General features: G+C 42.4%; 1 protein-coding gene across 1 annotated transcript in view; it reads left to right on the top strand.

Moving 5' to 3' along the window:
* The window catches only part of LOC311229304 (rho-associated protein kinase 2-like), a 105,692-nt gene that overhangs the window by 71,118 nt on the left and 9,912 nt on the right, over positions 1–24,662 (top strand). Inside the window, exons 13-27 of the mRNA XM_084315378.1 lie at positions 627–762; positions 1,240–1,331; positions 4,842–5,088; positions 8,900–9,006; positions 9,404–9,563; positions 10,209–10,369; positions 11,125–11,309; positions 12,481–12,550; positions 12,693–12,796; positions 14,136–14,322; positions 15,122–15,215; positions 15,334–15,428; positions 16,242–16,430; positions 18,015–18,183; positions 19,923–19,990. Coding sequence (XP_084171504.1) covers positions 627–762; positions 1,240–1,331; positions 4,842–5,088; positions 8,900–9,006; positions 9,404–9,563; positions 10,209–10,369; positions 11,125–11,309; positions 12,481–12,550; positions 12,693–12,796; positions 14,136–14,322; positions 15,122–15,215; positions 15,334–15,428; positions 16,242–16,430; positions 18,015–18,183; positions 19,923–19,990 — 2,064 coding nt within the window. The remainder of the gene's footprint in view (positions 1–626; positions 763–1,239; positions 1,332–4,841; positions 5,089–8,899; positions 9,007–9,403; positions 9,564–10,208; positions 10,370–11,124; positions 11,310–12,480; positions 12,551–12,692; positions 12,797–14,135; positions 14,323–15,121; positions 15,216–15,333; positions 15,429–16,241; positions 16,431–18,014; positions 18,184–19,922; positions 19,991–24,662) is intronic.

Here is a 24,662-nt window from a genome sequence, read left to right as displayed (position 1 = left end):
CGATGGGGTGCTGACTACGGTAGTATTCTCACCGCACGAAGCACTATATATTAACAGACTATTATTAGCTTAATAGACTACGTCCAACTCGACGATATAGTGCCAAATATGACTATTCAAATATTAATATACACGATGTCTCAATACCGATGGTAGGCGAACTTGGCCTTACTCCCACACGTGGCGTCGCGGGGAGGCTTTACGTCTGTGACTCTATTGGAGGGTAAGAAACTGGACTGAAAAGAAAGTCCTACTTTAGTAGCGCAGTATATATACGCACTATGAACAAATAGTCCCATTAGTGGTGCGGTAGCCAGATTCCTACGCGGAACTAGGACTTGTTCGTACATGTGGAGCGGTACGTTTGAACTGGGTCTGAGGGGTATGGCAGCCTGGCACCAAGGTCTCGACCAATAGTAGAATGGAGACTATTATGGGATGTTCAGTAGGCTAGAATGGATATTCAATGCATATTGTACAAGGAATATACAAGGGATATCAGGGAATATTAGAGAATATACAAATACAATTAAATATATATATATAAATAAATATATATATTCGGTTTAATCTGGCCCTTCACAACACTTAGGCTGTGTATTCTATGTGAATTCCGTCCTCTCCAGATGAACAGCAGACAGAAGGTGGAGTCTTCTCTGAGGCAGCTGGAGAGGGAGAGGGCCCTGCTGCAACACCAGAGTGCTGAGAGCCTACGCAAGGTGGAGATGGAGGCAGACAGGAAGCGCAGCCTGGAGAACGAACGTGAGGACCTGCTAGTGTCAATCATTTTCACAGACCTCCACCGTTAATGTACATGTGGGATGCTGTTGACTCGAGATGCCACAGTCCAGCACATCTCAGCGAATGGGTTTATACGCACATGACATTCCAGATGCTAGATTAGATCCTGGGTAAGGTCTTACAACAGGGTATGGTTTATATATGGATCATCATACGCCAATCACTTAATAATATACTGTACATAGAGAATGTCGCTAATATTACCATGGTGACGGAACTGTAAACGCTAAACCCCAATGGCAAAATGTGTTTACATGCCTCAGTGTTCCAAGTGATATATTAACATATCCCGGCTATTGTGTGGTTTCTCTTAGTCAGGATATGAGCTTATCCTGGCTATTTTAAACGGTATATTGGAATCCTTGTGCGTATCCTGCGTAATATCCGAATATTAACTCGTGTTTAATACGCTTGACTTTGTTTTTGACCTTGAATCAGTGAACAACCTGAAGGACCAGATGGAGGAGCTGAAGAGGAGGAACCAGAACTCTCAGATCTCCACTGAGAAGAACATCCACCTGGAGAGACAGGTGAGGAGGAGCTGTTCGCTTCAGTCTACAATAATAATAATAATAATAATAATAATAATAATAATAATAATAATAATAATAATAATAATAATAATAATAATAATAATAATAAAAAACTGTATTTGTATAGCACCTTTCATACAAGAATTGCAGCCTAAAGTGCTTCACGGCAGTGATATAGACACAAAATAGATGGGCATAAAATTAACATAAAATTTGCATAATTATAGACGGGCATAGAATAAGCAGAATTGTCATTCAAATCTCTATAAATATATAGATGTATAAAGTGCAGACATAATGCCAAAATTGGGGGATGGGAGAAAAAGGAGAAACGGCATGCAAAAAAAAAGAGAGAGAGAGAGATCCAATCTGCAATGTTACCTGGGTAAAATCTGGAGCTGTTCTGGTTATGAATTCTGGGTTCACAAATATTATGACATTGATAGATGAGATGTGTCATCATCAGAGAGATCTAACATGCGTATGTGTCAGAAATGCATAGAATCAAGTTGCTTCGCTTTGACTTGCTGACATTTTACACGTGGCTCTTAGTTTGATCAGGGAAATTCTCCTGATCAGGCCCTATTTTAGCCTGTTATTGGCTCAATATCAGACACCTGTGTCTATATCAGTAGATCCCTGAAGTCACTGGTTTGAATCCCGACCAGCCGATAAAATGAGTAACTCTCTTTCCCCCTCAACAAACGGCCCTTAGCGAGGCATGCGGTCCCCAACCACCAACAGTGGAGAACCGTAGAGGACTGTGGTTGTGATTAGATAGATTACATGTGATTACATTTAAATGTATTGTCAGACTCATCATACAGCACAAGTACAGTGCTACGAAAATAAGTTTGGCATCCAAACCAGAGTGCAAATGTAACAGTAAAGTGTGACAGCAATATACAATGTACATTAAACTGGGTACAAAATATACAAATCAGTACTAATGAGTGTAGTGCTAATCAGATGTATGTACAGAGTTGTAGTATCAACTAAACAACTAAAAACACATTTGTTTAGACAGGCCTTTGGTCATACATAGGCACTCTTTCTTGTCCTCACTGTTCCTATAGTTTTTTTTTTTTTTTTTTTTTTATTAGTGACTGATGATTTTATCTAAATTCTTTTATTCTACTTTTTTATCTGGTTTCAATGTTTTTTTTAACTGCTGTCTGTTGTCATTTATTTCTGATTTTGTTTTGTTTTATATACTAAGCTGTAGTGTAAAGCACCCTGTGCATTCGAGCTGTGAAGGGTGCTATATAAATAAAAGTAATTAATTCATTCATTCATCATATGTACAGTGATACAGGTATAAAGACAGTATGGTAGTAGTCATACTGGCCGGCAGCGTAACTAGTAAGAGAAAGATATGTACAGATCTAGTCAAGTCAAGTCAAGAGTTTTATTTGTCACGGCATACAAGTATACAATGAAAGCGGGGGGTCTTGCCCGCAACGATTGTGCATAATACAATACGAATAATATAATAAGAATAGAACGACATTGTGCAATAATACAAGTCATCAAAGTAGGGCATATCGGTATATGTACATCGTTTTTACAGAGCATGGTAGGACATGCTAGGTCCTGTGGTAGTGCAATACACTGTTAGCTACGGATGAGGCACTGAGTCTTTATGTACACTGCTATACAATGCTATATTATACAATCTCAAGTTATACTATACTATTCTTAAAGTGACCTTTCCTTGAGCGTGTGCAGCATGAGATCTAGATCTAGTATCTACAGATATGTAAAGGGCTTATGTGCAGTTAAGTACAGACAGGTGTGGATATATATATATATATATATATATATATATATATATATATACAGCATCATCATACAGAGATATGGGTTATATGCAGGTGTATATAGAGGGGTTACTGGGCAGCTCCCAGGGGTCAATGTGTGGAACTGTGTTAAAAAGTAAAAGGTGACCTCCGGCTTGGTCAGTCGTCCCTACTAACACAATTGGCAGTGTTAGCGGGTGGGAAGCCGGTGAGGTATGTGTCCTCGCTGTCGGGTGAAAAGAAGCGTCTGGCGACTCCACATGTATCGGAGGAGGCATGTGGTAGTTCTACACCAGGGCTATTCAACTAAATTGTTCAGGGGGCCACATTGTCAGAAACCCAAGGGGCCAGGGGCCGGACTGCCACGGCGCCTCCCCGTGCTATGAATATATGTACACTTGACACAACACCCAACCACATTTTCACAACTTTTATTTAACTACATTGCAAAAGTAGTATACTTTTCAAAAAAAGTGCTTCATTTATGTGCCACATCTGCAACATCTCCTGCAAAAAGTGCTTCATTTATGACTGTGCAACAACTGCAACATCTCCTCTTCAACATTTCAATATAAAAATAAAATAAAAAACAAACGAGTGCATGATGTGCATCTGAACATTCTAACATCAACACTTGAACAAAAAAACACATTTATAGTGCAGCTGAGCTTATGAAAAAGTGCTTCATGTCTGTGCAACAACAGCAAATCACAGCATCTTATTAGCACTTATTGTCCACTCTTAACTCTCAAACATCAGGGGGGTGGGGGGCAGACAGGCCTAGCCTACATACACACATCTAATGAGAGCGATTGCACTTCTTTGACTGGGCAATGGCAGAGAAAGAGGGTTCATAGGAAGTGAGGGCTACCCGCAAACAGTGATGCAAATGCTCATTTGCCAAGGAGGCACGGTTGCTTGTTTTAATGGCATTCATGTGAGAGAAACTGGATTCACAGGTGTATGTTGAGCCAAACATTGTAAGCACAGATATTGCCAGCGTTTTTATTTTGGGGAATGTCTTGACATGAATACACTTTATCCAAAATGTTGTGGTGGATTCATTCTCAAGTGCCTGCTTCAGAGCAGATGATGCTTGCATGTCAATTATTTCAAGTTGCAGGAGACCTTCATCAATGTGAAGTGATGCAAGGAACTCTTGTCCTTTTGTGGAAATAGCAGCTACATTGGCAAATGGGTTGCTCACAAAATGCATCAATTCTCTGGACATGTCAAATTCATCAAATCGACTTGCAAAGTTTTACCTCAATTTATCAATGAAATCTGTCATTAATTGAGTGGATTTTGGCTCAATTGTGCGTGTTAACGTTGACATGAAAAGAAAAAAGTAAAAAAAAAAAAAATTAAAAAAGAATGTTTTTTTTAATTTTTTTTAAAAAAAATTTATTATCATGTAATCTTTGGCGGGCCGGTCAGAATCATCCCGCGGGCCGGATCTGGCCCGCGGGCCGCCAGTTGAATAGCCCTGTTCTACACCCTCCCCAGGCCGACAGTGGGGCAATGTGTGCAATGACCAGGAAGGGAATTGGCATAACGACTAAATTGGGATGGGTGAAAAATACAGAAAGCCCAAAAAATAAATAGAATAAAAACAAAACAAAAATAAAAGTAAAAGGTGTTACTGGAAAAACGAGCCTACATCTTCTCTGTCTAAATACGAGTTTAAAATGGCACCTTTACTCTTTAGCTGGAGGAGGCCAACGCCGTGCTCCAGGCTGAGCAGGAGGCGGCGGGGAGGCTGAAGAAGAGCCACTCGGAGGCCCAGAAGCAGGTCCAGTGCCTGGAGCTCAGCCTCAGGGAGCTGCAGGACAAATGCAGCCAGCTGAACAACTGCAAGATGGAGCTGGAGCAGCAGATGATCGGCCTCCAGGCCGAGCTGGAGGCCGAGAAGAGAGACCGCCGGCTCGGGGCGGAGACCGTCGCCGACCTGCAGGGTGAGACGCCGAGACCATCTATAGGCTGGAGTTTTATTAAAGGCCTGCCGTCTAAATGGTTTCGGAATGAGGATCGTGTTGTAGAGACCGGACCACGGGCGATTTACGTGGAATAAATTGCATCATTTTATTTACCGTTGTGGACGTTGAGTTATTCCACTGTGGTTGAGTCTACACACAACCCTCATTCCAGAACAATCCTAACTATTCCAGATAGCGGCTTTTTAAGGACGGGGATCAGGGCTCCACCAGTAGACTAATAGAACACACGCCCCAATAATGTGCCAACAAGTAATTTAATTAAGAAAAAAGGAAAATATATTACACACTCAAACTTCTCAACTCACTGTGGCATTTACTGGTACACCATTGTTTCCACTGCACTGCTTTCATCAGGGTGTTAAAAAGTCAGAGTAATTCAGTCTGTTCAGAGGCCGCTTCGGTAGGGGGGTGGGGGGGGGTGGGGGGGGGCGGGGTGGGTGGGTGGGGGGGGGGGGTTGCCTTTCATTTTCACACGCAGATGAAAAGTGATATAGCTGAAACGCTGGCGTGTTAATAAATCTCACAGCAAGTGGAGAGGAGTGTATTACTTCCTCCGTTTATCAGTATTATTCCAAATAGGCAGCACCTTATTGGGTATTAGTGTTCTATTCAGGGGGCGGGGGTAGTTTTCCAACTACCCCAAATCAAAGCCTTATTATATATAATGTATGGAACTGTCTTTGATGAGATCAAAAAGGTTAAGGGCTCGGTGGACCAGCACAGCTGATACTGGTATATTTTGCTTAACCTTGAACCAGGCAAGTTTACACGTTCTTCTTATTGCAGCGACGGTCTCGGGAGTAGTTGTGGAGGAACAGTTGGGTTACATCAATAATTACATACATACATAAATACATACATACTTACTTAAATACATACATACATAAATACATGCTTACTTAAATACATGCATACCTACAGTGCCAGTCAAAGGTTTGAGAACACTTGCTGGAAGCTAGGTTTGTACATGGTAGACATTTATGTAAATACTTGAACATTTTCTCTAAATCAATACGGAATGGAGACATGCAGTGTGTCAAGTGACCATAAGTAGAAGTGTTGGGACTGAATGACTTGTGAGGTGTTTCAAATAACTTGTGAGGTGTTTCAAATGACTTGTGAGGTGTTTAAAGTGACTTGTGAGGTGTTTCGAATGACTTGTGAGGTGTTTCGAATGACTTGTGAGGTGTTTAAAGTGACTTGTGATGTTTCAAGTGACTTGTGAGGTGTTTCAAATGACTTGTGAGGTGTTTAAAGTGACTTGTGAGGTGTTTCAAATGACTTGAGGTGTTTCAAATAACTTGTGAGGTGTTTCAAATGACTTGTGAGGTGTTTAAAGTGACTTGTGAGGTGTTTCAAATGACTTGTGAGGTGTTTCAAATGACTTGTGAGGTGTTTAAAGTGACTTGTAAGGTGTTTCAAATGACTTGTGATGTTTAAAGTGACTTGTGAGGTGTTTCAAGTGACTTGTGAGGTGTTTCAAGTGATGTTTGAGGTGTTTCAAATGACTTATGAGGTGTTTCAAATGACTTATGAGGTGTTTCAAATGACTTGTGAGGTGTTTCAAATGGCTTGGCTGTTCAACATTGCTGTAATTAGTTGCATGTCATATATGTCACTCGGACCTCATCTGTGGATGTTGTGTTTTGTATATGTAACATTTTCCAGTATTTACATAACGTATAAGACGTACAACATTGTCGATTATGGGGGGGGGGGGACCTAGCTTCTAGCTAGGGATGTCTCGATTATGTTTTTTGGCTCCTGATCTGAGTCATTTTATTATTGAGTATCTGCCGATTCTGAGTCCCGACCAAATATTTGTATTTAACTAGATAATATAGCTGCACACGGTAAACACTTCAAGTACAGCAAAGTTGGTAAAACCATTTGGATAGTTCTGCTTAAAGACAAACGCATAACATACAAGTCCACACATAATAACATACCTGTACACATAACATACCTGTACACACATAACATACCTGTACACTACACATAACATACCTGTGTACACGCATAACATACAAATCACATGTTGATTTTTATCCTTAAGTCATTGCTAGGTAAGCTGCCCTTATATATCTCCAGACTTCTGTCCTTTTATACTTGCTTTTTTAATACCAGACGAGCAGCAAATGGGATGCTGTTAAATGTTCCTTTGATGCAGTCAGAGCTTGGTAAAGCTGCATTCTCCCACTATGCTCCCTTTTTATGGAATACGCTGCAAGTGAAACTTTGTCTACAGGCACTTCCTACTGTGAATGCTTTTAAAGGTATGCTACGATTAGCCCTTTATGAAACATGTAACTGTTTTACCTGATGCTATTGTTGATGTGATTATGCTCCTTGCCACTGCACAAATGACCCTCTGTATTTATATTTGAATTGTATGTTTTTTGTTTAATGCCCTGTTTTATGTTGAAACTTGTTGTGTGCTGTGTTGGTCAGGACTCCCTGGAAGAAGAGATCTTGTATCTCAATGGGACATTCCTGGATAAATAAAGGATAAATAAAAAAAATAAAAAATAAATCCACACATAACATACATGTACACACATAACATACAGGTCCACACATAATATACAAGTCCACACATAATATACAAGTCCACACATAACATACAAGTCCACACATGATAACATACATGTACACGCAACACACATGCCTTGTTGTACAATCTCAGTCCTTTACTGTCGCTGCTGAGTCTTCGCCGGACTAGTCGGAGCTGAAGTCTCTTTACACGGGAGTGCTTTCACTGTAGGAGGCTTGTGAAGCGGGTGCTTTCCGATCACACAGGCTGTCCATTGTGTAGCATGAAAAAAATTAAATAAAATAAAGAATTGCAGCGGAGCTTAAAAGCAGCGTAGGGTTTTTAGATGTGGATTCTTGTTTTGGACCAGGCCTGGGAAATATCTGATCATAGATGGAAACATGTGTTCAAAAAGGCTCAGAGTAGCCATGACTGAAGCCAGAGTCTGTAAACGCCAACGCTAGGCCAGAGCCAGCTGTGTGTGTGCGTGTGTGTCCCTTTTTTTTTCTACCATTGTGAAAACAAGGGGAAAATGTGTTTGTGGGGACATTGACCGGACCCTACAAGGTAAAGGACTACTCTGTGTGTGTGTGTGTGTGTGTGTGTGTGTGTGTGTGTGTGTGTGTGTGTGTGTGTGTGTGTGTGTGTGTGTGTGTGTGTGTGTGTGTGTGTGTGTGTGTGTGTGTGTGTGTGTGTGTGTGTGTGTGTGTGTGTGTGTGTGTGTGTGTGTGTGTGTGTGTGTGTGTGTGTGTGTGTGTGTGTGTGTGTGTGTGTGTGTGTGTGTGTGTGTGTGTGTGTGTGTGTGTGTGTGTGTGTGGGTGGGTGGGTGGGTGGGTGGGTGGGTCCTTGCAGACCTATCGTCGTAACGCAATCGTGTCCTGCTAGCCGTGGTGTTTTATTTTCCTGGTAGTAAAAGTCTCCATTAGGGTGGAGCTGAAAACAAACAAGTAGAGTGTTGTTTTGATGCAGCAGACGGCAGAATGTGTGCAGGTGTATTAGGTCATGTCTCACCTGGGATCGAGTATGTTTTCAACTGAGCAGATGCTAATATTTCCCTGTAGTTTCTGCATTTCTGCACCAATTTGATGTTATAAAAGCCTTGTCTCGTCTCCACACTCAATCTTTCTTCGTCTCTATCTTTCTCTCTCTTCTCTCCCTGTCTCTCTTCTCTCCTCTCTCTCTCTCTCTCTCTCTTCCTTCCTTCCCTATTCTCCATATCCCATCCCTCCATCGCAGGGCATTTCGCTGTCCTGGAGGTGGAGGTGAAGGGGGTGAAGTCGTTTCTCTCCGACGCCCAGATGGAGAAGAAGCAGCTCCAGCAGAAGCTTGCTGACCTGGAGAAGGTAACGACCGAACACGTTCACACAGACGGGAGCTTGAACATAATAACTCGGGAAAACAGCCCGGTAACGACAATCTCGAATTCCAGTCGTTTATTGCCCAAATCATTGATCGAGTGATGACCTGACTGGGATAGAAATGTTTTCAACAGTGGCCCCTCTGTTGGTCATAGAGGGCAAAAAATAGTCACACGGCCGTGTTTTTCATACCATGGTTATCTGTGTTCCACAGTTTGGCTCAGCTCCACAATAGCGAATGTGAATAGCAATTACTACAGACCTCCCATGTGTTTTATTGGCCATCGGTGGTCTAGAGAGACTCATAGCTGGAACAACAGTGCGCTCCTCCCGCCTCCAGCCGTGGTTCTAACCACGGTTCTTCCCTTCTTGGGTTTGACAGGAGAAGAGTAACCAGGAGATCGACCTGACCTTCGAGCTGAAGTCTGTGCAGCAGAGCCTGGAGCAGGAAGAGGCCGAACACAAGGCCACCAGAGCCAAGCTGGCTGATAAGAACCAGATCTACCAGTCCATCGAAGAAGCCAAGTCTGGGGTCCTGAAGGGTGAGAGCGAGGAGGGAATGCTTGCGGGGGGATAAATAACAATAATAATGACGTAGAAATAAATGGAAGTAGCTTGAGTGAGTGAGGTATCTCTCTCTGGTATAATAGAGGGAATGAATCGGTAACATTAAGGTGTGTGTGTGTGTGTGGGGGGGGGGGGGGGGGGCAGTAATGATGACATCTGAATGTGAATCCAGTGAGGATGTGAAGGCGAACACACTGTTATGTCTGGAGTGGGATCACGGTGGAACAATAATAAGCCACGGGCAAGAATGATAGTGGATCATTATTTTTTTCTTCCTTCAAGGCAAATGTGATTGTTCTGCTCAAATAGCTGCCCTGCATCAGTGCGATCAGGCCGTAGTCTAACCCTACATATTCTGCAGTGATATCGTGTATAGTTATTGTTTCTTCTACAATAACTTCTGCAGTGAGCGCGCGCAGGGACAGGGCGTAGTCGTTGCATGAAAGTACCGCAGTTTTTGTTTTTTTATTATTTGGAACAGATGGGATCGGCATGACATGATGCATTGCGATCGGGATGAGAGGGGAAGCGGAATGGGGGGACGGGGGGACGGGGGATAGTCGATGGGAATAAGCAGGGCGATGATCTCCTTTGACCCGTTTGTCTCCTGCGCTTTTCAGAGATGGAGCGTACCGTTCTGGAGGAGCGAAGCGCCAAGCTGCAGGTGGAAGGGAAGCTACTGCAGCTGGAGAAGGAGCACTCCATGCTGGACTGTGACTACAAGCAGACCCAGCACAAGCTGGAGGAGCTGTGGGCACACAAGGACAAGCTCTCTGAAGAGGTGTGTGTGAATTCTAAAGCTGCTTACACTCAATCAGTGGGAAAAATAGCTCTGCACTGGCTGGGCCACTGTTTTCCTACGGAGAGCGAGAGAGTGAGTGGTGGCGCTGACCTCAGTGACTGCGCTACCCATGACATTCCACACTGCTGAGAAACCACCGCAGAGTCCCTGCCCTCAGAAGTTAGAAGTATTTCGACCTCAACCTCGTTTGTAAGCCGGCCTTTTTCAAGTCACACCTTTCTGTGTTCAGAGATTCCCGAGGCAGAGTGTGGACGGGGCCATATGGTGGTGGAGAAACTCGTACTCTTTATGTTTCAGATTGTGTAACACCACGGTGAAATATGTATATGTATTGCACGGCCTTCCTGCTACGTTGTGTACTTCAAGATAAGATATTCCTTTATTGATCCCCTTTGGGAAATTCAGGCGTCATACCAGCCTGGGGGAGGGAAGGTACAGGTCATGGTAATGGTAGAAGACGTAAATATAGGCAATAAAAGTATAGCACAGTAGAAAACATTTAAAATAAGCAGAGTAAACCATATAATATAAGCATATGATGATGTATCGACTAGTCACGTGTAGGCGGGAGGCACCTTTTATTGTTCTGCATAAAAAGTGGATCTTCGACTATTCTTCTTTACTCTTGCCTGAGTTGAATGTGTAATCAATGTGTCGGCCACCTGCCAAGCCCCACAGAGAATCATCAATGTTGTGTGTGTGTGCGTGTGCGCGTGTGTGTGTGTGTGTCCTAGGGGAAGAACCTGTGCCTGCGTCTAGAACAGGAGGTTCAGAAGAGGAGTCTAAGCCAGAATGACCTGAAGGTCCAGAGCCAGCAGGTGTCAGTGCTGCGCTCCTCAGAGAAGCAGCTCAAACAGGAGCTCAACCACCTGCTGGACATGAAGCAGAGCCTGGATAAACAGAACCAGGAGCTACGCAGGTACACACACTCTCTCACACACACACTCTCTCACACACACAGACACACACACACACACACACACACACACACACACACACACACACACACACACACACACACACACACACACACACACACACACACACACACACACTCTCACTCTCTCACACATACGCACACAAATGTCCCCCCCAAAAAAGTAAAAAAAATTAAAAAATACAATTATCCAAGTTTTTTTTTAGTTTTTTTATATTAAAATATATTTTGTTTTTAAGAATTGTAAAGGATCACAAGTGTGTTTTTGATTTGATGTAAACAAAGACAGAAAATAAACTTCATTCATTCAATTACCTAATAAACTGTATGCCTCACTGTCACTGTGTGGAAGAGACTGGGATCATTCTTTTGTGCAAGGCAACATCAGGCTTGACTTAAAACATTACTTTCCTAACTTAGTGAAACTAAATGTAACAAATTAACACATAGATATAAATGTACTGAATGGTTATTTATTATTTTATTTATTATTATTTTTTCTTAAAAAAAAAATAAAAAAATCCTATATATATATATATATATTTTTTTTTACCGATACCCGATCCAGCTATTTTACTGATATTGGCGGCCGATACCAATATCGGATCGGTGCATCCCTAGTTTTCCCACAAAGGGAATTATTATTATTGTTATTCTCATAGAGACATTTATTGCAAGTATTAGTTATTGCCTGGTGCCGCCTAGTGGTACACTTAGGAACGTGCGTCTGAGACTCTGGACAGGTAAGCTAGCTCTGCGCCGGCGCAACTTGCTATTTAAATGACACTCATGGCCATAAGCCTGTAAGGTGAAAAGCCCCGTGGGCCAACTTACTGGCTAACGGTACGTTGCATTGTATGCGCCGTTTATATCCACAATTCATCATTTATGCCTTGTTCAGGGGCACAATATGATATCTAAACATATTGGACACATTATTTCACCTGTTCTTAAAATATTTGCTTAGAACAATGACGATATGTTTTGTCCCCTTCAAATGTGTATTGTTGCACTCTTGCAAGCACCTATAAACACAAGTGCACTGTATTGTATTGTCGGCGCTCTCAATAATGTCCGACCTGTATGAAGTAATTTGGTCCTGATATTCTGTTGGTCCATAAGAATGATTGACGGTTATTTTGTCCAATCCTAGGGAGAGGCAGGATGCTGACGGCCAATTAAAGGAACTGAAGGACCAACTGGAGGCGGAGCAGTATTTCACGGTATCAATCCCCTATACTTTCTAAAATACTATCTGGACTGACCCAGAGTGGAGAAATAACGCTTCCGCTGTCTTGTCTTTGGAATATATTCTACCGCCTAGCCTTTGTTACAAAATCAAGAGTTGTGCTGTTTTCATTCCAGACCCTTTACAAGACCCAGATCCGCGAGCTGAAGGAGGAGAGCGACGAGAGGAACAAGTTGTACAAAGATGCTCATCTGAGGCTAGAGGACTACGAGGAGGAGAGGTGACTCATCACTGGCACACATCTGGCTCAATGCAGCCCATTTACCATCGAGCTACAATGTCTTTTCCATCTCCAGTTAACCCTTTCACTGCCACACTACAGAAGGTTAACCCTTTACTATCACTAGTGTGATAGTAAAGGGTTAACCTTCTGTAGTGTGGCAGTGAAAGGGTTAACCTGCTGTCGTGTCGCAGTGAAAGGGTTAACCTTCTGTGTATTGTCGCAGTGACAGGGTTAACCGTTTGGTGGTGCGGCAGTGAAAGGGTTAAGCTAACTTGGAACAGTTAAAGACCAGGTCGGGGGGGATCTTTTAACATAACACCATTTACCTCTGTGGTAGTTTGACCTTTTTAGCTAATCTTAAGAAGCTTTTCGCTGATTACCGTTATTAGCCTAATTCACAACACAGCCCTGGCAAGAGGATTTGGCCCTTTTTTTAAGTGGATAAGTGTTAAATGGATATGGAGCTTTCCCAGGTGCGTCGTGACCCCGTGGTTACCGTGGTTACTGTGGTGGACGCTATTGGTTTAATCACACCGGGCCTGTGGTTTGTCTCACTTCACCTCCTTGGCTTGCGGGAGTGGTTTTAAAAACCCACAGGATGAGGTAACTCCGTTATGTCCCGACCATAAACACTTCCTCATGGACTGATGGAAGATGGAAGGATTGCGGTACAGACGAGCAGGCTTTGATCGTCGCTAACATGTTCCCATTAGGGACGCACCAAAACCATCCCGATATGTGATTTTCCCCTCGACCTGTACCGGCTGATAGTGATGGTTGTGTGAGATTTTAAAGAGTTAACGTTCCCTTGTAGCAACACAGCCATGTAAATTTAAGGGGAAATGAACTGACATGTAAACAAAAGTCATTGTTGGTGTTATTCTGTTGTTCTCTTGGCACTTAGCTACACAAAGAAATATTGTCCAAATATCGTCTGGTTGTGTTTTAAGCCCATATCGTCCGAAACCGATTGTTTGCTGCTACATCAGGGCATCCAGAGTTTCCATGTTCCCCTTTTTAAGAGTCCATAGAGCATCTTTTTCCGAGCGCCTGTGTCTTTTTTTCCAGTTGTTCCCAATGAGAAGAAGCGCACGCAGCCGCCTAGAGATAAAAAGCAATGGCGTGTTTGTGGTTTTTTTCGGAGCGCTCTGCCTTTTCTGCGCGTCCGCTAGGAGCACCTTTTTTTTAAGTTTAAAACCTCAGAACTTTTCACAAAGGCTACTGCCGTCGTCATTCCCCGCACCCTGACGGCACTTTTCTCTGCCAGAAAGGAGACACCATGCGGACGCAAACCCTTCGTAATCCCGTCTCCTTCCCTCGCCTCCTCCTCCCACAGGGACTCCTTGGCCGCCCAGCTGGAGGTGAGTCTGACCAAGGCGGACTCCGAGCAGCTGGCGCGCTCCATCGCCGAGGAGCAGTACTCTGACCTGGAGAAGGAGAAGATCATGAAGGAGCTGGAGATCAAAGACATGATGGCCAGACACAGGCAGGAGCTCAGCGACAAGGAGGCCACCATCAGCTCGGTGAGATGACGGGAGATGGGGAGGAGGATAAATGAGAAGAGGATGGGAAAATGAGGATACATTGATCGTATAGAAAACACATTGCAACGCAGGTGGCCCAGAGGCAGACGGGCAAACCGGTAATCAGAAGGTTGTTGGTTTTATCCCCAGAACTGACCGGTGAAATCTCAAACCCTGCCCTCTTTACTTGATCCTCCAATCACAACTGTTGCTTTGTGCAGACAAACTTTGCTGACAAACTTAGTTTTTCAGAGGGAAGCTCGTTTGCGATTGGAGGATCAAGAAAAGAGGGCGGAGCATGAGATAGATCAATTCCAGCTGCAATTGAATAGTGGGGCTTCTTGCCAGTGACATTCTGGTGGGCTCTTTTCATGGCCCCCAACCCTGTATCAATTACCCACCCCCCCCCTTAGTAGAATTTCACGCATTCAGGATTTTATATTTATATATATATAAATAAATTATGACAAACGCACCATCACACACACTGATTTACAGTATATTAGCTGCTGTTCATAGCTAAAACGAAAACATATCCATGTCATTCGATTTGAATCACAGAAATCTATTACAAATTTTTCGGGAGGTTTTAATATCAATTCTATGTCTATTTTTTGTCTACACCACCGCTGTGAAGCACTTTGGACTTATTATTATTATTATTATTATTATTATTATTATTATTATTATTATTATTATTATTATTATTATTATTATTATTATTACGTATTATATCCATACATATAGTGTATGTGTACAGTAGCCTGTAGACTAACCTCTCCTCTGCTGCCCCCTACAGTTGGAGGAGTCTAACCGCACTCTGACCGTGGATGTGGCCAACCTGGCCAGCGAGAAGGAAGACCTGAACAACCAGCTGAAAGACACGCATCAACGTGAGTGTCTGTCTGTCTGTCTGTCTGCGCCGGCGGCGCACATTTCTACATAGTAACAACAAATACCCTGAAAGACGACGTGTGTGTGGTTGAACGACGGTCATGTCTGCTCACACAGAGCTTCACAAGGTGAAGGAGGAGGAGAGGCAGATGAACTCCGTCAAGTTCTCCTTCGAAAAGCAGCTGCAGTGTGAGAGAACACTAAAGATCCAGGTGTGTTTTATTATTTTGTTATCGGACACATGTTCACCGTCGCCACGCTGCGTCGATGACATCTAGAATCTAGACTGCTGTCATTTAGGGATGGGGCGTGAGTAATCGATTATGAAAAATCGATCTTAAATTATTAATAATTTTTGATGTATGTGTACGATTATAACTGTTTGTTGGTTTCATTAAACATATATACGTGAATGAACAAAATGAAGTTTTAATATAAAAAAATATATATATACCGGTATATATATTTTTTCTTTTTGTGATTTCTTTTTTTTCCTTTACGAGTAATACACGATCCCTCGAGTATAGCATGAGATCAATCGATCTGGATTTTTCTTTAAAGGGGAACTATTTTACTATTTCTTTCACTATTTGGGCACTTTTACACAATTCCTGTGAGTCTATGGAACACCTCTGTAATATATATTATTTTTTTATTCATTGTTTTGTATTTCTAATCAAGTCCTCAAAAACAGCATTTTTCTACCTCAAGATCTCGAGCTGTTTTGAGCCTGGGCTCCTAAACCACTGCGCAGCGTCGTGTTTGCCTGAACATTAACATTAGCGGTGTCTTTATGACATCACATATCATCACATTTTCAAATGACTCAGTTCAGTGAGGGTGAATATTGTGAGAGGAGAATTGGAAGAATGCGCCAATATGAGAATTTTGAGACATAGATCATATTAATATAAGTTCACATAGCTAGGAAACAATGCTAAACACTCAAAAAGGCCATTTATAAGATAGTTCCCCTTTAAAAAATGCCCATCCTCTGAGTGTCATTGTTGTCATTGTGCTCCCAGGCCGTCAACAAGCTGGCGGAGATCATGAACAGGAAGGAGACTGTGCGCGGCGGTCACCGCGGCAACGAGACGGAGGTGCGCAGGAAGGAGAAGGAGAACAGGAAGCTCCAGCTGGAGCTGCGGTCGGAGAAGGAGAAGCTCAACAGCACCATGATCAAGTACCAGCGGGAGGTCAACGAGATGCAGGCGGTCAGTACGACACCGTGTTGGAAGAGAGGACGTTTGCAATGTAAAATGCTAAATAAAGTATATATATTAGGGCTGTCAGTTTATCGCGTTAATTAGATTAATTAATTACACAGCAAATTATCGCGTTATGAAAATTAACTCAAAATTAATTACATTTTTTTTTTTTTTTTTTTAATAATTTTCTTTTTATCTCATTCATTCCATAAGAACGTATAATACACATTAACAGACTTTTTTTTATATGGTCCATTTGCATGTTCTTGGTATCTGATTCTAGGGACATCTATGGATCTCAGGGAATGTATTCCCAGTGTCAGAAATACTGTGTCCGTTACTAGGCTTGAGTCAATTGTAATGAACCAAATGAGAATATCAATTAATTTTTTTTTATCTTTGACTATGAATAACACCATGCTCAAATTGACCAGACCTGAAAAATCTAAGCAAATTAATAGATGGAAGATGATTAAACAGAAGGTTTTGTAGATACAGTACTGAATTCTGCCATCCGGACACATGCAATTTGAAATATGATTATAGAATATAGAATATCAGGCATAAAATGGATATGCGATTAAAATGCGATTAATTAGATTAATTAATTACAAATCCTGTAATTAATTAGATACATTTTTTTAATCGCCTGACACCACTAATATATATATAATTATATATGTATATATATTTAAGGGAGGGTTGAGCTCTACCCTACCCATGCGCGTTGAATAAATGAAAGCTTACCTGTCTCGATGCTGAACGCTAGCGCGCTAACTGATAATCAATTGAATATGCACGTTCCAGCTGTAGCCTTCAGCATTGCACCTGGAGGTTGTCTTTGGCGTGTTCAGCTTGCATGTGTGGGCAATGGTGACGCCATGTGTATCTTTAGGCCGTAGTCTGCCATCTTTTAGTCCTGTTAAAATCTCACAGCGTCCCAGGTGTCCCGATCTGTAGTGTTCCTGTAACAACTCCATAAGTTCATCACCCCTACCCTGCAAAAACTCCACTGGCTCTCCATCCTCATCCTCATTATTATTATTATTATTATTATTATTATTATTATTATTATTATTATTATTATTATTATTATTATTATTATTATTATTATTATTATTATTATTATTATTATTATTATTATTATTTATCTTTTGATAAATGACACTACATTACAACCACTGCAAATGGAAGACATGGCACAAAACCGTGCCCAGGTGGCATGGAGTCATCGCCCCGTCCAACCTCACTGTAGTGGGAAAATAGGAGATGATCATCATCACGAAGATGATGATTTTCCTATAATTCTTTTTATATATATATATATTCATATTTTTACCCCCCCTTTATATAACTTCTCTCTCTTGTAAAGTGTCCTTGCGTCTGAGAAAGGCGCTTCTCTCTATAAATTCAATCTATTATAAGATAAGATATTCCTTTATTGATCCCATCGGGGGGAAATGTGGGTGTCATGGCAGCATAGGGGAGGGGGGAGGGGAGGTACAGGAATGTGCAGCAGGGTCATAGTAGAAAGACATAAATATAGACAATAAATAATAATAATATACAAGTCTCGTCTTTTCCCTTCAGATGATCCAGGATGAGAGCCAGGGGCGTCTGGAGCTGCAGATGGCTCTGGACAGTAAGGACAGTGACATCGAGCAGCTGCGTTGTCAGCTCACGTCTCTCAGCATCCACTCTCTGGACTCCACCAGCATCAGCAGCGGCAACGACCCGGACGTGGACGACGGCTACCCAGGTACACCAACCACCTTTTCCCTGCTACACGTTCCCCATACGGATGGAAAGGTGCACTCTGTTCGGTTTTCCTAGGGAACGAGACTGTGTAGTACAATTAACATGACAGGGACACGTCATTTAGGGGCGGGACGATACGAGTGAAACAATGTTCAACAAATTGCATAGTGTCTCTTTAACAGACTGACTGCAACTTGATTATTATTAACTATTAATTATGTCTCCTACGGAAAACCTTGTTACCATCTGCAATAGAAATATATATACATCATGTTTTATCTAATAAGATAACGTTTTCAGTCTGTTCACCTTATTCCGATTATTTTATTGCAGTAAAATGGGATTGTCGAGAATGAATAATATATATATATATATATCTCATATTTTTTATCACATTAGATTAGATTGTACTTTATTATCATTATATTTGCATACAACGAGATGTAACATGTCACAAGAGGAAGTACGACAATATATTGCAGTATCGATTTCAGTCATTTAATTGTTGAGTGGTTGAGTCTACATTGTCGTCTGTCGGGCCGCAGTCAAATCAAGAATCTTACATAAGTGCAACTTTAACACCTACAGTGCATGTTGTTCTAAACGCTCATTACCAAGTTCAGAAACACAGAAACACAGAAACACACTCTATATTCTTCTCTTATTTCCTGTGTTCTTCCAATTTCCTTTCCATCACTTCCTGTTTACAGTCACAGTCTTTCTCTCTACTGTCGTTGACCTGTTCCACTTATTCTTTCCCTCCTTTTCTTCTTTTTCCTCTTCTTTCTTTCTTTCCTTCCTCGTCACTCCCTCCCTCCCTCCCTCTCTCCCTCTCTCCCTCTCTGGGGATTGGGGGGGGGGCGGGCGTGGCACAGTGCGCATCACTCACTCCCAAACCTCCGAGTCCATGTCCTTCACCTACCAGCGCACGCACAAATCTGTCTGCATCGACACCCGGCCCTCTCTCCGCTCACGCCGCTCCCTCTTCGACTCCGACTCCGACACTGCGGAGGAGGAGGAGGAGGAGGAGGAGGCCTGCGGAGGGAGGGAGCAAGGCGGCCGTCCCCTGGCCCTCACCTACGAGCAGCCCCCCCCGGAGCCCGAGGGTGCAGGTGACCCTGCATGGAAACTCGCGCCCAACAGAATCCCAGCAGTAGGGCTGTCAGAACCAATTTCAATATTTGGATTTCGTTCGAATATGAAAGGATTTTTTTTCTTTTCTTTTTTTTTTACTACTAAACTGCCAGTAGAATATAAATAACAAACTAAAACAAAACTAAAAACATTATCGATATGAGGTGAACTGAAAAAACTCTGTTCACTGGTTCCTTTCTTTTCGTGATTTTGGTCCAAATATGCCTAATGCAAGACCATGCACAGCCCAATGCCTAATATATAAATATTATCATTAATATTCAAATTTCATTTGAATATGCCTAATTTCAGCCTATTCATAGTGGTATTGTTATAGCTCTACCCAGCAGCATAACCCCTCTGTGTTTATTTACTCTTTTGTCTTTTGCCTTTGTCTGCGATGCACTGATAACAGTTTGTATCTCACAGCTGGTTATTGCTCTGCCTTGTTCATTTCTCTGAGTGATGCTGTCTAAACTATTTCTTCCGTTTGAGAGAATCAAGTGTGTGAGAATGGTGTGTGTGGGGGGGGGGGGGGGTGTGGACTGGCTCCAACTATTTCTTCCATGTTAATGTCTTCCTGTTTAATCTCTGTTCAATATCTAGACACCAGGCTAGAGGGATGGCTGTCGGTTCCTGCCAAGAACACCAAGCGGTTCGGTTGGGACAGAAAGGTCAGGTTCCCTTCATTATTCCCTTTGCTTCAGGTGCTTCAGGTGTTTGTATGGGCTGTCCTCCACTAAACAACCTCTTACTCCATTAACAGCCATAGGCCTTTGTGGACACATACATTCGTTGATTTAATCAACAAACCTGTAGAATTGTGTTTCCCACATGGAATCGTGCAGAAGGACCTCTTTCAAACTAGCGCTTAGTTACCAGAGATAATGTCTCAGGAATTTTTTTTATAAGTATATATACAGTATAATATAATAAATAATCAATCATCGTTATTAACAGACACATGGTCCACAGAGTAAAAAACACACAAACATAATCAACAAATTACATCACAATAAATAAAAACATAAACCAATAGCAGCTCTACAACAGGGCACTGTACCAATACTTCCAGATACAGGACTGGAACTTGATGTCACTGAGACTATAGGTTGAGTCAGCAACAGGATGATCCTATTCTGAGACACATTCAGACGACGGATACATTTGTACATCAGGTGTCTCAGCAGAGCATGAAAGGAGTTAACTCCAGCACCACAAAACATTTCGCTTCCTCAGCAGAATCCTCAGGCAATCATTGTAAGCTGTGCGTACGACCATTTCTAAGCAAAGAGTGGGATTCAACAATTTCAACTTGAACTTGACTTCGTGCTTATGTGTACGCACAGCTCTGAGCATGCTTAGCTGACGCCCAGTGGTAGAATATCGTTACTACGGCACAAGCGCTCCTCAGTACATGCATTCGTTTCAACGCGGAAATAAAGACACTGGCGCGTGTTCTGTATGACCCCCGTAATTCATTATAGTTCATTGTGAAATAGCGATATTAGTGTAATTATTGTCAAACCCTAAATAGCATGTGGAATAGGTCTTTCTCTCCGAATGAATGCAGGTTTATATATATAGCGTTATCGGGTGCACTGACTGCGCTTGCAGGAACTGTTTTCAGAGATAGCATCAGATAGGGATGAATGAGGGGCAGTCTAATTGCAGAGAACAATATTAACTAGAGTCCACTACCCGAGACACCTCCTTCATTTGTACCGCAATTTGGGACCCAAATTGGAGCTATGAGCTTAAAAGCTTTTCTGTGCTTATTTGAGAAGGTCCAGCTGCAGAGCCGGAGAGACAGACAGCAGAGAGACGGACAGACAGACAGATAGACACTGTTCCACAGTGTGTGTGTGTGACCACTAGTCTCCTAGTAGAGACCCCCCCCCCCCTCTGGACCACCTCCCAGTAGAGACCCCCCCCTCTGGACCACCTCCTAGTAGAGACAAGGTTTCTGAAATGTATGTTTATATATGCAAATGAGGCACTTCCCCATTAAATATGTGGACATTTATGGATGCAATAAGGCAAAATGAAGTAAAATGAACAACTAAATGTGTGTTATTGACGTTTTATTGTCACTAGTTTCATAGAAGACATGTTTAGGAAGCAAAATATAACAAAATCTCAAAATCAACAAAAAAAGTATTCTCCTGCAGTGTCTCGCCTTAATCCTCATCTTTGTCTTCTTCCTAGAGAAGTCTCTACTAGGAGGTGGTCCAGAGGGGGGGGGGGGGGGGGGGGGGCTGAGTCTCTACTATTAGACTAGTAGTCACACACATGCACGCACACACACACACACACACACACACACACACACACACGCACACACACTGTGGAACAGTGTCTGTCTGTCTGTCTGTCTCTCTGCTGTCTGTCTCTCTGCTGTCTCTCTCAAAATAGTATAAGTGCTATCTTGGCCCTGAGAGTTGCTCTCCGGCTCTGCAGCTGGACCCTTCTCCAATCAGCACGAAAAAAGCTATAAGCTTATAAAACTATTTAATATGCTAAACTTCGTTTTAAATTCCTTAATTCACTTTTGTTTATTTCATAAAGATTTTCCCGACATAATGCTACCTGCCCCGACCAGATCCGTGACTCTGTTTGCGATACAGATGAATTATCTACTCAGAAAGCTTATAAAACGATTTAATATGCTAAACTTTGTTTTTAAATTCTTTAATTCACTTTTGTTTATTTCATAAGGATTTTCCCGACATAATGCTACCTGCCCCGACCAGATCCGTGACTCTGTTGCGACACAGATGAATTATCTACTCAGAATAGTATTATAAAGTGTCTATCTTTTATGCTGTAGATCACTGCTCACACCTTTATTTCAGCGGGGACTGTAGTATTTATTTGACGTTACTGTACAATATATGTGTATTAAAAGACGGAGCTGTCTTTTATTGTATTATAATAATTATTAATATTAAAAATAAATTAAGAAAGGCATTCTTATTCCAGCATGCATTAATGACACTAACGGGCAACGGCAAAACAGTGGTTAATGGTCTTTATTAGTGTTTGCGGTGTCCAGGCAGCAATGGTCTTTTAGGAAGTTAATAGATATAATATCCGACAGTGTACAACACCCTCGGCTTAGTCCACTTTTCCACATTTCATGGGGGTGGTCCATTACCGTATATGGTTAATCGGGGCGGTTCTGGTATGCAAATACGTGAAAGTGTGCACGAGCCTCGGCGCAGGGCCAAGGTGATATTTATCATGACAGGTGTGCGTAGAACCTGCGTACGCACGTGTGGTAAATCCCGTTTATTTTGTGCGTGCACTCATTCTAAATTCTGTGCTTACGTGTGGAAATAGAACATTTTCCACGTCACGTTGATGAATGAGGGCCCTGGAGTTTATGAACGCTAGCCGGCTTAAACTTGACCCATAGGGGGCAGTATAGAGAGGAGTGCAATAGGCCCTAAACAGGTTAACTTTCACCCGAGCAGAGCAGAAAGTGAACTTCTTCCTCAGCATGTTAGCTTGAGCACACGGTACTCGCCGCTGTCGGCACATGTCGTCATCATCATCAGATAAAAAGAAGGACAAGAAATATCCTTATCGCTTTTAGTCCCGCAAAATCAGAATGCCACTCTTCTTAGCATTGTATTTCACGTCACATACCTTACTCCGTAATCAGAACGGATATTGAGCAGCTCTTGGAAACCACTACTACTTGGCGACAGCCAGGATGGCCAAATCATCAGCATGCGTGAAGTGATTCACCACCATGTTACCACACCGTGACACATAATAACCCGTTCGGCAATTGCCAAGCTGTACAGAAAGTTCATTAATATAAAAATGTAAGAGGGCAGGGGAGAGTAACCCCCCCCCCCCCCCCCCTGCCGGACACCATTCCAAACACCAAAAGGAGCAGAGACGGTATCACCCCACCTGACCTACATCATGGTCTGGTTCACATACCAGAATGCCAGGATTCTAATAATATTACCAGGCACGGCCCTCTCCCTCAGCTTTAAAAACTGTTTCTGGTGGTTAACTCGGTCGAATGCCTAGCGGCATCAATAAAACTAACACAGAGGAATTATTTATACATATTAATAACTTCTTTCAAAGCATAGATACAAAGGTCAGTGCCATGCTTGGCTTTGAACCCAAACTGATTGTCAGAAGTGTCTAAAAACGATCCAATACAATTCTCTCAAATCATGTTAAACCCAGATTCGGCTCAAATAAGGGACTAAACACGTTTCGCAATTATGCCACATCAATGTGGAACGCCCTACCCAAAGCTGTAAAGGAATGTGGATCACTACCCACTTTCAAAACCTCTCTCAAGGGACACCTACGGGAGACTGCAATTCAAAACTGGCCCCTGTAAATGTCCTAACCCAACCCCCTCCAATGTACAGTCATTTACCTACTATGGTTTTGTCAATAGTCCAATGTACAATTTTGTTTGTTTGTACAGTGTCTCCCCCCCCCCCTCAATGTACAGTTTTACTTGTTTATACAGTGTGCCCCCCCCCCCCCCCCCCAACCACCTCCAATGTAAATTACCCAGTATGGTTGTCAATATCCCAATGTACCCAACCCCCCCCCCCCCCCCACCCAACCTCCTCCAATGTACAGTTTCTACGTCAAATGTATATACTCCCTTTTCTTGACTCCTTCTGTATCACAAACAGTACTGTATTTGCAAATCTGATATGACATAAATGTATAGATGTAGCAGTACTGACTATCTGTATGTCATATATGTCCTGATGAATTGAAAATGGGGGACCCTGATGTAAACAAGACGAAAGTCTTTCTCTGGTCTGCATCCCCTTAACAATTGTGTGTATTGAGCTGTACTGTATTGTACCCATTCTGCAATCTGTTAATAAAGTTTTCAATCAATCAATCAAAACTCTCTAAGACTTTAGAAAGTACACTGGCTAGTGCAATGGGTCGGTAGTTGTCCAAACTCCCCACCTTTCCTGCCTTGTCCTTGATAACTGGCACCACAGTGACTGATGGCATGGAGTCCGGCAGCAGCCCATGTGTCACGAGGCCTGTAAAGCAGATAGCGAGCAGGACAGCAAACCTGGGGCTCGCATACTTCAGATGCTCTGCTGAAATATTATCAAGGCCACTGGCCTTATTATCGGCAAGCTGCGTTATAGCTTGACACACCTCGTTAGCAGTAACTCCAACTAACTCACTGTTGGGGGATGCTTCCCACTTGAGAGGGGTCACTCTGAACACAGTTAAAAAAACGGCAGAATAATGCTGCCTCCACAGCTCCGCTATGTTGATAGCACCAGACTATCAACAAGTAAAAAGTAAAAAAAAAAATCAACTAATCTATTA

This window comes from Notolepis coatsorum (assembly GCF_963971535.1).
Source record: "Notolepis coatsorum genome assembly, chromosome: 5".
In the NCBI taxonomy this organism is placed as follows: domain Eukaryota; kingdom Metazoa; phylum Chordata; class Actinopteri; order Aulopiformes; family Paralepididae; genus Notolepis; species Notolepis coatsorum.
The sequence above is the reverse complement of the archived record's forward strand: the minus strand, read 5'-3'. Positions and strand labels throughout refer to the sequence as shown.